This window comes from Megalopta genalis, chromosome 18 (assembly GCF_051020955.1).
Source record: "Megalopta genalis isolate 19385.01 chromosome 18, iyMegGena1_principal, whole genome shotgun sequence".
NCBI classification, from domain to species: domain Eukaryota; kingdom Metazoa; phylum Arthropoda; class Insecta; order Hymenoptera; family Halictidae; genus Megalopta; species Megalopta genalis.
Window position 1 is genome coordinate 2449024 of NC_135030.1, and position 16111 is coordinate 2465134.

The 16111-nt window shown below is 36.9% G+C and overlaps 1 protein-coding gene across 1 annotated transcript in view; it reads right to left on the reverse strand.

Annotated features, from left to right (window-relative positions):
- The window catches only part of LOC143260740 (dystonin-like), a 183124-nt gene that overhangs the window by 156437 nt on the left and 10576 nt on the right, over positions 1–16111 (reverse strand). The window contains exon 2 of the mRNA XM_076527285.1: positions 9936–10187. Coding sequence (XP_076383400.1) covers positions 9936–10187 — 252 coding nt within the window. The remainder of the gene's footprint in view (positions 1–9935; positions 10188–16111) is intronic.

Below are 16111 nucleotides of genomic sequence, written 5' to 3' on the forward strand. Positions count from 1 at the left end.
CATTTTTCATGATTTTTCGAACGGAGTGTGCAACAAAAGAAGATATTATCTCTCGCTTACTGTTTTTATTTCTCCCCGGAAGTAAACAGATGAAGGAAAGATATAACGAACTCGTAAAAAAGACTGTTCTGTTTTCATCTCTTCCTTCACGAGAGTTGCAGCATAGATGTCACCTAATTAGACGTCTAGATGATTTTTAACCTTTCAGGCACGACGCGCCACTATAGTGGCTTGCTCTAGTAGCTCACTCGCTCATCGTTTGAACCAAATAATCGTCTTCATATGCATTGTTTCACACTTCTTTTGTCTTCGCATCGATTTACAACAGTCTACAGGGTGTCCCAAAAATGTCTCGCAATCCGGAAATGGCGGGTTCCTCGGATCATTTGAAGCAACTTCTTCCTTTACAAAAATGTTCTCCGAGGCACCGTTAACGAGTTATTAACGAAAAACAGTGACCAATAAGAATCGAGTACGGCTGACGCGAGGCGGCCCAGCCAACCGGCGCGCGAAGCCCAGTTCCGCTCATTGGCTCGATCGCCTCGCGCCAGCCGAGCTCGCCTCTCATTGGTCACTGTTTTTCGTTAATAACTCGTTAACGATGCCTCGGAGAAAATTTTTGTAAAGGAAAAAGTTGCTTCAAATGGCCCGAGGAACCCGCCACTTTCGGATTGCGAGACATTTTTGGGACACCCTGTATATACAGTATCAGACTCTGTACAGTACACATCAGACTCTGCCGTCCAGAGAAATAGCCTCGCGCAGAATTCAGCCGTACCTAAAAGGTTAATGAAACGGATAGAGAATTTTTCTTGAATTTCGCCGTAAATATCGGTTTCATAAGCACGCTTGTCCTCAAATCGAATGAAATTCTTTTGAACAAGTAAACAGTGAAAAATATAATTTAATTTTGATAACAAACTGTTCCAAATTTAATCCAAGTCCGGACGGAATCTTGAAACGATTGAAAGATATCACGAAGATCGCGCTTACCGTGGAAAACGTTAAATGATTATACAACGCTAATTTCATCTCGTAATTGAGGAAACGCGTGGCCGTTAATGGCCTGCAGGAAATTAACATTTGAATAAAAAATTAACACACTAATGTCGGAACAATGGTTCCTTTAAATGTGTTCGGTGACCGAACGTGAACGTTAATCAATCGTTTCGTAATTACTCTCTGCGAATCCATTATCTAAGAGTTGTTTCGTGCTGTATGTTACCTGTGCACGAAGTTCCTGCCATGTTAAGTCGGTTATAACGCTGCAAAGGAAAATTATATCATTGAAAGATCTTGCCTCGTCGCTTAACGAATGTGGATTTTGACTGCTCGTATCAAGCATAATTAATGGCACTCCGGCATGCTATAACCGGAAATTATTTTACACAAATTTAAATACATCGCAAAGGTGGGCGATTTTAATTACTACCTAGCCGTTTTAACGTTCGCGTTCCCTTTATAATTATGATATCTTTATTGTATCGTGTATTAAAAATATCACATGATTTACATAAAAACGATGGACCGCATTAAATAATTCCTGGTCGTTTTAACACAATAGTATGTAATTTTTAATATTAACTTTGCATCTGTATATACACGATACGTTTTTCCTTTAAATAAATAAAATATAAATAATTCATTCTACCACTCGGAACAGAAGAAAACGTGTCCCGGATTACACAAAACTTATATTATTATTACTATTGTTATTTTTGTATCGATACTAAAAGAATAATATAAATTACGCAACGAGTAATGTAATTTATAAATTTGGATAGTATCGATCGTTAATATGAATCTTACTTCAACTTGCGTAATATTACTTTTGTCCTAGGAAAAAAACAAACAAAATCACGAACTGCTTAATTTGCGATTTTCCTATTCTAAATAGCAATTTTGCTAAGCAGTAACAAACACGAAATTAAGACAAAGTATGCAATATGAAAAACATAATTTCAGAAAGATTTAAATAACGAAAATTATCGTTTGACGATGCTTGAACGTAACGCTAGAATTCTTTACCAGAATTGAAACACTCCAATTTGGATAATCGTGACAGACTCTGGCTCGAAACACCTCGCTGACTTCCGGCACGCGCCGTATATTTAGATTATTGTTGCCATTTTGGTTTTCGTTGGACTGACTGGCACGTAATGTACACCCGTGCTCGTGGGCGGAGGACCGCAATTCATTCCCAGGAAGGAATGCGTTATATTAATAATACTCCGGCGGACGAACAGAAGTATAGAAGCTGAATTCTAACCAAAATAATATAAATCGTTGTTTCGGAAAAACGAGAATTGCTTCCAAATCGAATATAATGTATGCATTTATCAGCCTTATTGTGATATTATTATGATATTATATATATTATTATTATTATTTAATATATTATTATTATTATATAATATATATTATTTAATATATTATTATTATTATATAATATATATTATTTAATATATTATTATTATTATTATAGAACTTTCCGGCAATAATATTACTAATATTAATTATATTATTATTATATTATCATTATTATATTATATTATATTATATTATATTATATTATATTATATTATTATTTAATATATTATTATTATTATTATATAATATATATTATTATTTAACATATTATTATTATATTTTGGCGGCGGTTCGAAGGTCGTGGAAGTGGAAAAGGAGTGGGGAGACGTTTCGTCCGGGGCCCGCTAGAGGACTCATCAGTAAGGCTATCCTAGCGGGCCCTTGCCTTAGACGTAAGGGTAGGACGAAGTCTCGGTGTATATATATGGATCGAGGCGGATCGGCTACTAGCGGGAAGAGGAGCCCTCTGCTGGCAGGTCTGGAGGTAGCCGCCACAATATAATATATATTATTATATTATTATGATATTTTATTAAGAATATTAAATGCAAAATTAAACACGCGATGAACGTTGCGTTTTCATATTATACTGGAGAAATCACCCTAATACAGTAAATTCTCCCCAATAGTGCTTCAGCTTGTAAACAGAAATAGGCAACTTGGGAAGAGCAGATACGATTATTCAAGGCTCGCGGCTCGTTTCTATAGTCACCGATTGTTCACAACTACAAAAACAAGGCGCGAGGCTCGAACAATCGTATCTCCTCCTTCCAAATCGTCTATTTTTGGACAATTGGGTAGAATTTACTGTATCGGACCGTTCAAAAAGTATTTTGCCAACAAAAACCAGAACTTCTACGAACATAAGATTCGATTGCCACCAGAGAAATAACTTAGTGTTATTTATCTTTTCACTCGAACGTACCTAACGACAGCCTGGATAGAATATTTAGCATCTGGGAAGATAAATTTCGAAACAGGACCGCAGTCTTCCGAAATAGAATGCCCTATTAATCTGTCTGTTTATAGACCGTTCGTTAATAAATGCTCGAACGATCGTCACAGTTTCTGGAGCGTTGCGCGCTCCACTGTCCGGCCAAACAATAGTTTATCAGAGCGCTCGAAGAAAGGCGAAATAAAAGAGCAAGAGAGAACCCGGTTCAGGGGCGATAGACGCTTGGGGAAAGAGAAGAAAAAAATGGTGTGGTTGAAAGGCGTGAAGAGGTCCGCCGCAGCCACGTCTGAGAACACCGTTTATTCCAGTGCTATTCATTCCATTGCTCGGTCGCGTTCCACAAAAACTATCCGCGTCTACGCTTCAAAGGGTTGAATGAGGGCCAGAGAGTGTGGCGGAGGGGTGGCGGGTGTCCGTGCGTAGAATCGGCCACGAGGGATGCAGGCGGCGGCGGGGTGTTGTAACTCGTAGCTACGATTGCGTGCAAAGCCGACCCCTCGCGTGGCCTTGCTTTCACAGCGGAGTGAGTTTATCACTGTCAGGCATGGTAACGAGATAGTAAACAGTGTCGCGGAGAACGTCGAATACACCTTGCCAGCCACCCCTCTTGTGGCCACTATTTGCATCTAGATGAAATTTTTGTTGCGTTTTACGCGGCCGTTTCAATCTGTTTGATCGCGTTTGAACGACACGTTGAATCGTTCCTCTTGTAAATCCCCGTCCACGATCTTTCATTGGACAATTTTATCGGAGTAGCCACTTTACCGTTCCTCTTTACAACGGTCCCATGTCACCGCGATTCCATTAGGCTGTGCGGGTAAATATTTCTGCTCGCGTTTTCACGCTTCACTCGTGTGCCCCTGACATGCTCTAATTTCTCATGCTTTTTATTAGTTATATTGTACTAATACTACACAGTTTAAGTGGACTGTAATCTTCCTAATACAATTTGGCATAATCACTCTGACGAACTTCTTCTTGCTCCTTACTTAGATGAATTAGTCAGATTTATAATTACTTTAATCTTCTGCATTTATTTCGATGTACAGGGTGGGCCATTTTAAACAGGTCATCTGAATAATTAGAAACATTATTAATGTAATATAATAAGAATATTAATATTCTAATATATATTATTATTATATTAATATCTAATATATATTATAATATTAATATTAATATATTCTTAATATATATTATTATTATATTAATATCTAATATATATTATAATATTAATATTAATATATTCTTAATATATATAATATTAAGAATATTATATATATATATATATATAATAAGAATATATTATATTATAATATAATTAGAAACATTAGACCAAACTTACTTGACTAAAATGAACGAATATATGTGTTATTTGTGAAATATGTAAAAGGGCAGTTAATTCCTTGAGGTGGAAGCATATAATTTCAAAATAATGCTGCTTAATTGACGTTATTTCGGTACTCTAATCTCGGGAATCCCGACAATCCTATATTCCGTGATATTTTCGAGATGCAAATGGGACCCGAGCTTAGATGTCTCGGTTTCCGGCATACCTTTACGTTATGTAAATATATTTGTATTTAACTGGTCTTCAACACTCACACCGGTGGTTTCATGCTGTTTCGATCACATATTATATACTAATGTAAATTCGAAGGAACGTTCAATACGTACTTCTTTCGTAATCATCATTAGACTGCGAATCTTTATGCATAGTTTCATTCGTATTAGCATAATGAATTATCTGATCAACGAGCAAACATTTTTATTCAATCGACTGCTACAAAATTTGAGTTCTGAAAATAATTTGTATTAAGATCCGCGGTCGACACAAAGAAGTTACGATAGCTCTCATTGTCGCAGTTGCAAATAATATTTTGTCATTTGTCGCCGAAATAATTGATCATAAAAAAAATATTTCAAATGTGTGACTAACATGGTTTTGTACACGAGTTTTTACAGTAGCATATAGTATATTTCTTTGGATTTTATAGTATTAGATTTCATCCAGATCCGACGTAGCTATTTAGCTAAAATCACGACAATTTTTCCCATGTATGAATTGTCATTTCTAACATGATCGTTAGGCCAAATCAGCATAACTATAAGAAACGGCACTAAATAAATAATGATAATTAATTTGATTTTATTGTATATGTATATTGGTACTCTGACCGTCGAAACTGTAATTCGCTTTTCCCAATTCCGTCGAATCGTGGATTCTGTGACTTTGACTTACAGCGATATTTTGAAATATTGGCTATGCAAAAACCATCACAGATGTGTAGATCTAGATATACAGGGTGTCCCAAGAATGTCTCGCAATCCGGAAATGGCGGGTTCCTCGGATTATTTGAAGCAGCTTCTTCCTTTACAAAAATTTTCTCCGAGGCACCGTTAACGAGTTATTAACGAGAAACAGTGACCAATAAGAATCGAGTACGGCTGACGCGAGGCGGCCCAGCCAACCGGCGCGCGAAGCCCAGTTCCGCTCATTGGCTCGGTCGCCTCGCGCCAGCCGAGCTCGCCTCTCATTGGTCACTGTTTTTCGTTAGTAACTCGTTAACGATGCCTCGGAGAAAATTTTTGTAAAGGAAAAAGTTGCTTCGAATGACCTGAGGAACCCGCCACTTTCGGATTGCGAGACATTTTTAGGACACCCTGTATATAAAGGGATAATATCTTTAACGATTCTTTTCATGGATATCATAAATTCAATATATGTGCACTAAAGGTTCAGACTACAGTTAAGCTTCCTCTAATACGATTAATTTGTTTCATTTCGTATCGACCAACGTTAAGTGAAATCAAGAAGTAATACGAACAAATGAAAGCTTTCTGTACGATATTGAAACCCTGTTCTCAGAATGCCTTGATGAAGAAATCGCGTGTCGCGTGAAACTTAAAAATCAAGTAAAATTGAGGTAATATATATACTTTTATTTATTTCAACTGTTCATCGATTAACTGTTATCGGGCGTCCAGTGTTCAGATGAAAAGGATAACGTCACGCGACAGGTGATATAGTACGCCTGATAAGAGCTAAATCAAGAATAAATAAAACAGAAGGTCGCAGCAGCAATAATAAAACTGCAGTAATAACATTCGAGATTAAATATTTCGTATTATTGTGTGTACAAGGTGAATTCCCTGGTTATGTCGGCGACAGTATGTTGAAAACGTTCGCGTTATATGATGATAATCTAAGGTTAGTAAATCGTGCAGTTCTATCTGAATTATAGTACTACTGTTATGACATAGTTCGCGATCGAGGTAATTGATCTGTTTTGATCGCTATCAGCGATAGTAAAATGCTGGTTGATACAGTGAAGCTAGTTACTTCGAGGCGAATGTAACATTCTTTTAGTAACATAAGTAGTGGCGTTAGTGAAATGTTGTGGCGCTACTAATACCGGGCCACGTTATTATAGTTCGATTTGAGAAAGAAATTTAGTCCACCTATGTAGTGCCAACAGGAAAAGTTGTCCCTAAAGAAAATATACCAAATTGATGTAAAGTAATTTCTCCTTAATTCGCGCTCAGATCGCGCACAAAAATTTATTTCTGCTGACACCAAAGGAATTATTTACATTTCTTTCTGAAATTTCACAAAACTACGGTAATTTCTCCCTAATTTGTGCTCAGATCGCGCACAAAAATTTATTTCTGCTGACACTAAAGGAATTATTTAAATTTCTTTCTCGAATTTCACAAAACTACGGTAATTTCTCCCTAATTCGCGCTGAGATTGCGCACAAAAATTTATTTCTGCTGACACTAAAGGAACTATTTAAATTTCTTTCTCGAATTTCACAAAACTACGGTAATTTCTCCCTAATTCGCGCTCAGATCGCGCACAAAAATTTATTTCTGCTGACACGAAAGGAATTATTTAAATTTCTTTCTCGAATTTCACAAAACTACAGTAATTTCTCCCTAATTTGTGCTCAGATCGCGCACAAAAATTTATTTCTGCTGACACCAAAGGAATTATTTAAATTTCTTTCTCGAATTTCACAAAACTACAGTAATTTCTTCCTAATTCCGCTCAGATTGTGCACAAAAATTTATTTCTGCTGACACCAAAGGAATTATTTACATTTCTTCCTGAAATTTCACAAAACTACGGTAATTTCTCCCTAATTTGTGCTCAGATCGCGCACAAAAATTTATTTCTGCTGACACGAAAGGAATTATTTAAATTTCTTTCTCGAATTTCACAAAACTACAGTAATTTCTCCCTAATTCGCGCTCAGATCGCGCACAAAAATTTATTTCTGCTGACACTAAAGGAACTATTTAAATTTCTTTCTCAAATTTCACAAAACTACAGTAATTTCCCCCTAATTCGCGCTCAGATCGTGCACAAAAATTTATTTCTGCTGACACTAAAGGAATTATTTCAATTTCTTTCTCGAATTTCATAAAACTACAGTAATTTCTCCCTAATCCACGCTCATATTGCGCACCAAAATGGTCAATTTGGGTATAGGAGATACGATCATTCGAGCCTTGCGGCTCGTTTTCATAGTTGTTGACAATCGGTAACCATTAAAAACGAGCCGCAAGACTCGAACAATCGTGTCTCCTCCTTCCAAATTGTCTATTTTTGTGCGCGATCTGAGCGCGAATTAGTGAGAAATTACCGTAGTTTTGTGAAATTCGAGAAAGAAATTTAGAGAATTCCTTCAGTGTCAGCAGAACAAAATGGTTCCCGAAGGAATACTACCAAGCCAAAGATAATATAACTTGCCAGAGTTCGGGGAACAACATTATTTTCAGTGTAGTAGCGTATACTAGCGAAAGAGACAACTAATTTGAAGAAATGTCTTTGTGCATGACGCGTGATGCGCAGCATCATGCACAGTGCAGTGGTTTAGATCGTTTGACCGTGTCTGAAGCGGTTCGAGCGATCAATGATATTTGCGACGCACTGACATGCGTCAGATCGACACGGTCGCAATTTCGGCCCGGCATTATATCGGAACCGTGTACTCAGATTACCGTGTTGCCAAGGGGTTGACCGTACAGTAAAACTCCATTTATGTGAACTCGTCGGGAGAGAAGAGCGGAGTTCGTGTAGCTAGGTAGTTTATATAATAAGAGTCGACTGGCTGCTCCCGTTACTTGCAACTTTGCGTTCAAATAACTGGAGTTCACGTTCAGATAAGTGGATTCCCGGAGAGCCCGGCTCCACAAAATCAGTCATTGACGAACATTTCGTTCGCGTAAATGGAGTTCAGAGAAATTAATCGCGTAATATGGCAAGTACGAGCTGTGTTCCGCGTGCATGTATTATTCCAATTAAGCAGTTGCGAAAATCAAAACATGTATAGTTTGTCCTTGAGTATGAAAATGTTCATTGCTTCCCTAAATGTTCAAATACGTTTACCGTATCTTTTCATTTCTTAAAAGAACGACCGAAGCTTCAGTTATTTGTTATATTCTGCACGTCTACGTATAATTTTACACAACGGTTTCTCTTTTTGTCAACCGATATTAATATCTCAGAGAGAGATTCTAGGTACTAAATAAGAAAAATAAATAGATGTAGTTCTATTGTACAACTATCGAGCACGGTATTTAGTTATTTGTGCTTTTTTATTCGAGATTCAGTTATTTGTTATATTCTGTATTTCTACGTATTATTTTACACAACGGTTTCTCTTTTTGTCAACCGATATTAATATCTCAGAGAGAGATTCTAGGTACTAAATAAGAAAAATAAATAGATGTAGTTCTATTGTACAACTATCGAGCACGGTATTTAGTTATTTGTGCTTTTTTATTCGAGATTCAGTTATTTGTTATATTCTGTATTTCTACGTATTATTTTACACAACGTTTTCTCTTTTTGCCAACCGATATTAATATCTCAGAGAGAGAGATTCTAGGTACTAAATAAGAAAAACAAATAGATGTAGTTCTATTGTACAACTATCGAGCACGGTATTTAGTTATTTGTGCTTTTTTATTCGAGCTTCAGTTATTTGTTATATTCAGTATTTGTACGTATTATTTTACACAACGGTTTCTCTTTTTGTCAACCGATATTAATATCTCAGAGAGAGATTCTAGGTACTAAATAAGAAAAATAAATAGATATAGTTCTATTGTACAACTATCGAGCACGGTATTTAGTTATTTGTGCTTTTTTATTCGAGATTCAGTTATTTGTTATATTCTGTATTTCTACGTATTATTTTACACAACGGTTTTTCTTTTTGCCAACCGATATTAATATCTCAGAGAGAGAGAGAGATTCTAAGTACTAAATAAGAAAAACAAATAGATGTAGTTCTATTGTACAACTATCGAGCACGGTATTTAGTTATTTGTGCTTTTTTATTCGAGCTTCAGTTATTTGTTATATTCAGTATTTGTACGTATTATTCTACACAACGGTTTTTCTTTTTGCCACCCGATATTAATATCTCAGAGAGAGAGAGAGAGAGAGAGAGAGAGAGAGAGATTCTAGGTACTAAATAAGAAAAACAAATAAACGTAGTTCTATTGTACAACTATCGAGCACGGTAGCGTGTAAACGGCGTGTCGATCAGCCGTGGATCAAAACAAAGACAGTAGAGTGAAACCAGCCGAGACCTACCCTGATGAGGACTGTAGTCCGATCGCCGACGCGCCCGTCCATCCGGCGATCCGGAGGGACCTTCCGGCAAAGGCGAAACGACGTCGGACGAGCCTCGTCTTGATCCAACGCCAGACGAGTGTTCCGAGTCTCTGCGATGTCTGGCCACGTGGGGCGAATCCTGAGGGGTGCCGTGACCGGAACTCATTGGTGTTCTCAGCGGAGAACCGTGGGAGGAATACGGAGAGGCCGGCGGTTGTATCTTCTCCGTGCCTTTAAGCGAACATCTCGTGTGACGGATTGACCGACGCGACGACTCGGCCAGGAGAGACGATAGACCGATGGTGGATCGCATCGAAATCGAGCACGAGGATCAACGTGTCGTTTTATGCGCGAAGGGACTCGGAGCGACGAGAATCGTGAATCTGCACCGAGATGGTCAGATGCGGGTACCACTATACAGGGTGTCCCAAAAATATCTCGAAATCCGGAAATGGCGGGTTCCTCGGATCATTTGAAGCAACTTCTTCCTTTAAAAAAATGTTCTCCGAGGCACCGTTGACGAGTTATTAACGAAAAACAGTGACCAATAAGAATCGAGTACGGCTGACGCGAGGCGGCCCAGCCAAGCAGCGCGCGAAGCCCAGTTCCACTCATTGGCTCGGTCGCCTCGCGTCAACTGAGCTCGCATCTCATTGGTCGCTGTTTTTCGTTAATAACTCGTTGACGGTGCCTCGGAGAAATTTTTTGTAAAGGAAGAAGTTGCTTCGAATGACCTAAGGAATCCACTACTTTCGGATTGCGATACAATTTTGGGACAATGTCAAAAAGTGTTGGGCCACACTTTTTAACATTTCGTCCGCATGCGATCGTAATTCTTGCTCTTAAATCATTTATGTTTTCTACTGGAGTCTGAAAGACTGCTTAGAGGCGACCTCTATTTTCAATGATGGTGGACACGCAGATGGATACAAAATTATTCAACTAGTAAGTGAAAATTACAATCGACAATTCATGGCATTAGCAATAATCCTCAATCCCTGTTCATAATATCACAATTGCAGTAACTTGATACAAACGCGACCGACGCTGCTCGGCAGCGGCTGCTGGACGTTGGTCGTCGAACAATGCAGGGCGTAAACAAAAGCTAACGATTTACCTTCATCGAACTCAGAACAATATCATATAGCACATCTTTGAATTTCTCTCAGTGCCTGCTGTTACTTTCTGAAGAAAAAAATGCAGCTTACCAATTAAGAAAATTAGATTGAACTTCAGATCTCCTGTATTATTCCACTCACGAGAACATAATTAATATTACATGATGTAGCCCGTCCTACCAAACAACTTTTGTAAGAACATTTTTTTAATAACTATAACTCCTTCCGAGATATCCTGCTGTACTCGCGTAAACAAGACATTCTGTAGATTATAATCGAACACTCTGTATATCTGTCATGGAAACGTGAAGCATAGAGATAGAACTGTCTCTATTTTTATTCGTCTGTAATTTTATTTTAACGTCAAACACTAATTTCGGTAGTACTATCATTTTTGCGAAGACCTCGATAAAGCTCGCCGCAGCTAAGAGGTTAATTAACGCAGTAAAGCGTGAGCACAGTTTGACGAGAGCAGTAAATTTTGGATTATTAGACAAAGGAGCTCCCAGACTATTCTCATCGAAATCGAGTAACCTGTAGAATGTGTGAGTAGAATGTGTCATAAAAGATTTTATCCTTGAAACAGGGAAACTATTTCTCTGTGACGTTTTCTCTATACGAAGCACTAATTTAACTAATTTAGTAGGCAACCTCAACAGTTCTAAAACAACCATGAATACATTAAACGCCAAAGTAGAAAAAAAAGAAACTGAAAACCCGGAATCCTGAGCTTTTATTCTCGGTTTCTCTTGAACATATAATAGAATTGTCGAATTTTTAATTCATGGAAAATGTAGTAAAACATAGAGTCTAATTTCCAGTTGGAGTTACATTTAATTCACGCGACCTCTTGGCCAAACACGACGCGAGTGAAATATAACTCGCGCGGCGTTCAATGTGCTCGTACAATCGTAGAGTAAAATATGTCGGAAGCGTGCGTCATTATTTATTTGAGCATTCAAATTTTTTGAAGATTGAACACTTTATTATTAACGAAGAAAAAGGAGACGCACGATCGCGCGGAAGAAGGAAACGAAAGTTACCAAATGGCGCAAAAATAACAACATGCTAATACGCAATTCTTAAGAGCTATATGTATACAATGTTAAATAAAAATCTGCTGAAGCATATTGACCAACAGAATAGTTCAGCGCGGCGAAAGAAATAAGGAAAATAATAGGATTATCTTTTGCAAGTATGGCTGAAGAAAGAAATTTCTACATTTAGAGACTGACGTTTCATTTTTTAAAATCTCATTCATAAACCATCCGGCTTTGAACATGTTCTATTTGGATTCAGCTAAATGCAGGCGTAGTCGGCAAATTTTTAGATTGGATTTTCTGGAAAACTGGGTCAAAGAAAGAAATTTTATCCCACAGTTTCCAGGTTTATTTTCATGCAAAATAGTATTATGCCATTTATTCCTTTTGCAGTTACTTGGGTGCTTGCCAGATTCACGCCTACTCGCGAATTTTCGAATTCAGTTTTCTCGCAGACCGGATGGATCTCCGATAAACAAAATTTGCTATACTTAAGGCTTTACTTTTCATAAAAAATAACCACTTTTCCGTCGTATTACGATTTTGATATGTTACATGAATATCGACATGATTGTCTAAAAGATTGTGAACAACTTCGTGTTCGTGTACAATGTTGCAAAGATAAATCACGTTACGATCCTTGAAAGCGAATAATTGTTAAGGATCACGAGTGGGCTGCGAATCTTTATGCATCTATGGCATGTACATGATTTTTCAAATGCAGAGAAACGTATAAATTAACAAGGACTAATAGCGTCTGCGTTACTTTTTACAATGAACAATGTCTTAGTTAAAAAAGGAAACTTCTGTTTGATTCTAATAGCGTCTTCATTACTTTTTACAATGAATAATGTGTTAGTTAAGAAAGGAAACTTCTCTTTGATTCCAATTTTTATAAAATTACGTATGAAAATGATTTATGCATCTATGATATGTACAGATTTTTCAAATGCAGAGAAACGTATAAATTAACAAGGACTAATAGCGTCTGCGTTACTTTTTACAATGAACAATGTCTTAGTTAAAAGAGGAAACTTCTGTTTGATTCTAATAGCGTCTTCATTACTTTTTACAATGAATAATGTGTTAGTTAAGAAAGGAAACTTCTTTTTGATTCTAATTTTCGTAAAATTACGTATGAAAATCAGAATTTACCTAGAGATCGACGGTCTCGTCATAAGAAGTTATACACTTAAGTATTATAAGTGTTAAAAGTTAAGTATATAAGTGTTATACACTCATACGAGTACTTGATAACCAATTAGAAATTTACTGCTCAAGAACGAATATTTGTATGAAATAAGAATTGTCTACCTCGATTGCAATAAACAGAAGTCGATTAAAAATATATTTCCTTTATAAAGAAATTTAGTAAGTTGAAACTAATATATTAGGTCTACCGGAAAGTTCTGTCCGATAGTGTCACTTCAATGCACAATTTGGGCAGATGAGACATGATTTATTCGAGCCTTGCGACTCGTTTTTGTAGTCGCCGGTTCTCAACAACGATAAAAACGAACAGCGAGGCTCGAATAATCGAGGCTTCTCTTCCCAAATTGTCAATTGTTGAGTACAAGCTACGCGACAATTGGAGAGAATTCACTGTAATTATATTTCTTATTACTATTAGGTCTACCGGAAAGATCTGTCCGATAGTGTCACTTCAAGTTTCAATCCATATGCACATGTTGATTCGAGACATATATGACTATCTCTCTTTATCATTGCATTTACACGCATGTACTCTCCTAAATAAACTGAAACAAAGATGTCTCGTGTCATTATTAAGCGAGACGCGATCGTGAAAACATGGCTACCGATGATAATGCCAGACCACATGCTGCTTCGGCGACTCGTCAGAAAATCGCAGAGCTAGGCTGGGAAATTCTGTCGCATCCACCATACTCCCCGGACCTAGCACCCTCCGATTATCACTTGTTTCTCTCTTTGCAAAACTTTTTACAGGAAAAAAAATTCAAAACTGAAGCCGATGTCAACCAAGCACTAGTTGAGTTCTTCGCCTCTAAAAATAAATCATTTTTTAAAAATGGCATTTACAAGTTGCCATCGCGCTGGCAAGAAGTCATAAGTAACGATGGAAAGTATATGCTACAATAAATATTATTAAACGTATGAAAATTGTGTTATATTTCGATTCAAAAACGGACAGAACTTTCCGGTAGACCTAATGTATCGTTAAAGATTGAAGATTAACCTGAAGATTCCTTATAATATGTAACATGTTATTGTTTACAAATATGGGATCATTGAAAGTTCTTACTATAATGTAATGCGAAACTAAGGAAGACAATTCCGAAAGGAACACTAAAAGAGAACGCGCAGAAGTGATAGTTCGACAGATGACGAAGAAGGAATTATTCTAAATGATGGAAAAGTGATTACGAAGAAAATTATGACACAGAATGTTTGCTTTTTGCATGCGTTTAACACGCTGGCAAGAAGTCATAAGTAACGATGGAAAGTATATTCTACAATAAATATTATTAAATGTATGAAAATTGTGTTATATTTCGATTAAAAACGGACAGAACTTTCCGGTAGACCTAATAACAGTATTTTTAACACTTTCAACTGTCCTCATCGTTGCCGTGTTTCGTCTGCTCATTTTTCTCATAAATGCATAAAATCCGCTGTCTATTTATTACTTTCATTAATTTCCGTATGAACTTCAACAGTTTAGATTCTTTTAGAATACCATACAATTGTCAACGACTCTAGTTAAAGGTAAATAAAACATTTACTAATCACACTAAAATGTGTTACGAACGCACGTATCACGAATAAACGCAAAAGATCAATTTATAATTTCGCTCTTCAATATTCCCTGAATAATTTCCATTGGTGCTGCAGTAAGTACCGAAGTGATTGAAATTAAACGGCAAATATAGTCTTCAGATCCACGAACTGACTCCGCCTGCAACATCCTACGGATCTTTCGTTGAACAAATGTTTGACATACTCTCGTAGCTTCAAAGACATTCGATACGATAACAGTTATTAACTCGCGCCGCAGACACCGAGTACATGCTTGTAGCCGGACCCTAAAGAGCGCTTTCATATCAACAAAAAAACTGCAATTTCATTTTCCCGCAGAGCGTATTCCGAGCTGACTTTTAGGATAATTGAAAACGACCGAAACTCGTGTAACGCTGACTAAGCTTTGAGGTGATTCTTTCCAGCTGAGATTGCCCATCCACTCTGCGTTATATTTTTTTTCCTTTTTCATAAATATACGAATAAAACAAAAAGCTTGAAAACCCTCTGAACCGGATTTTATCTATTCGCGTATGGATCATGGAAACGCCGGATGCATTTATTAATAAGCCGTATTAAACTTTCGTAAAGCCAATATGTTCAATTATTGTTCTGGAATTAAACAAGTGACAGGTGATAACGGAATATTTATATCGGAAACACTGAGCCAGATTTCACTGACGATATTTCCGCCGATAAAAACTCACGGACAACAGACTTGACAGACAGTAGTTTCAAGTGATATATCCTGCCTTAAAATTAATACACGTAAATCGTTAACGCGTCTACTATGCGAACTTTCCCAATGCTTAATTTAAATGTCCACTTTCCGATCGCATCTGTTATTATTCTCGATTTTATTCTCTTCATTTTTTCACTTTATTTAACTATCTTAATTTTTATCTTTATCTAATCCTCCATTTTTTTCTCTACATTTCATTATCCTGATCACTTGTTGCCTTTTCAAATGTATCTGTTTATTGTATTAGTAATTTTCTTTTCTCTTTTTGATATGCTACTTGTGCGACATATTGTCATATTATTGTAACATAGGGACTTCTCTTCCGTTCATCAAATAAATCATTATTACTATCTCTTGTGATCGACTAATAAGACCTTCTCATTTATTATGTCATTCTTGTCAACTCGATCGTATTTACTCGCGTGGGTGTGGCCCAACGCTTTCAATGAAATAAAAAATGATGTCAATTTGGAGATAATT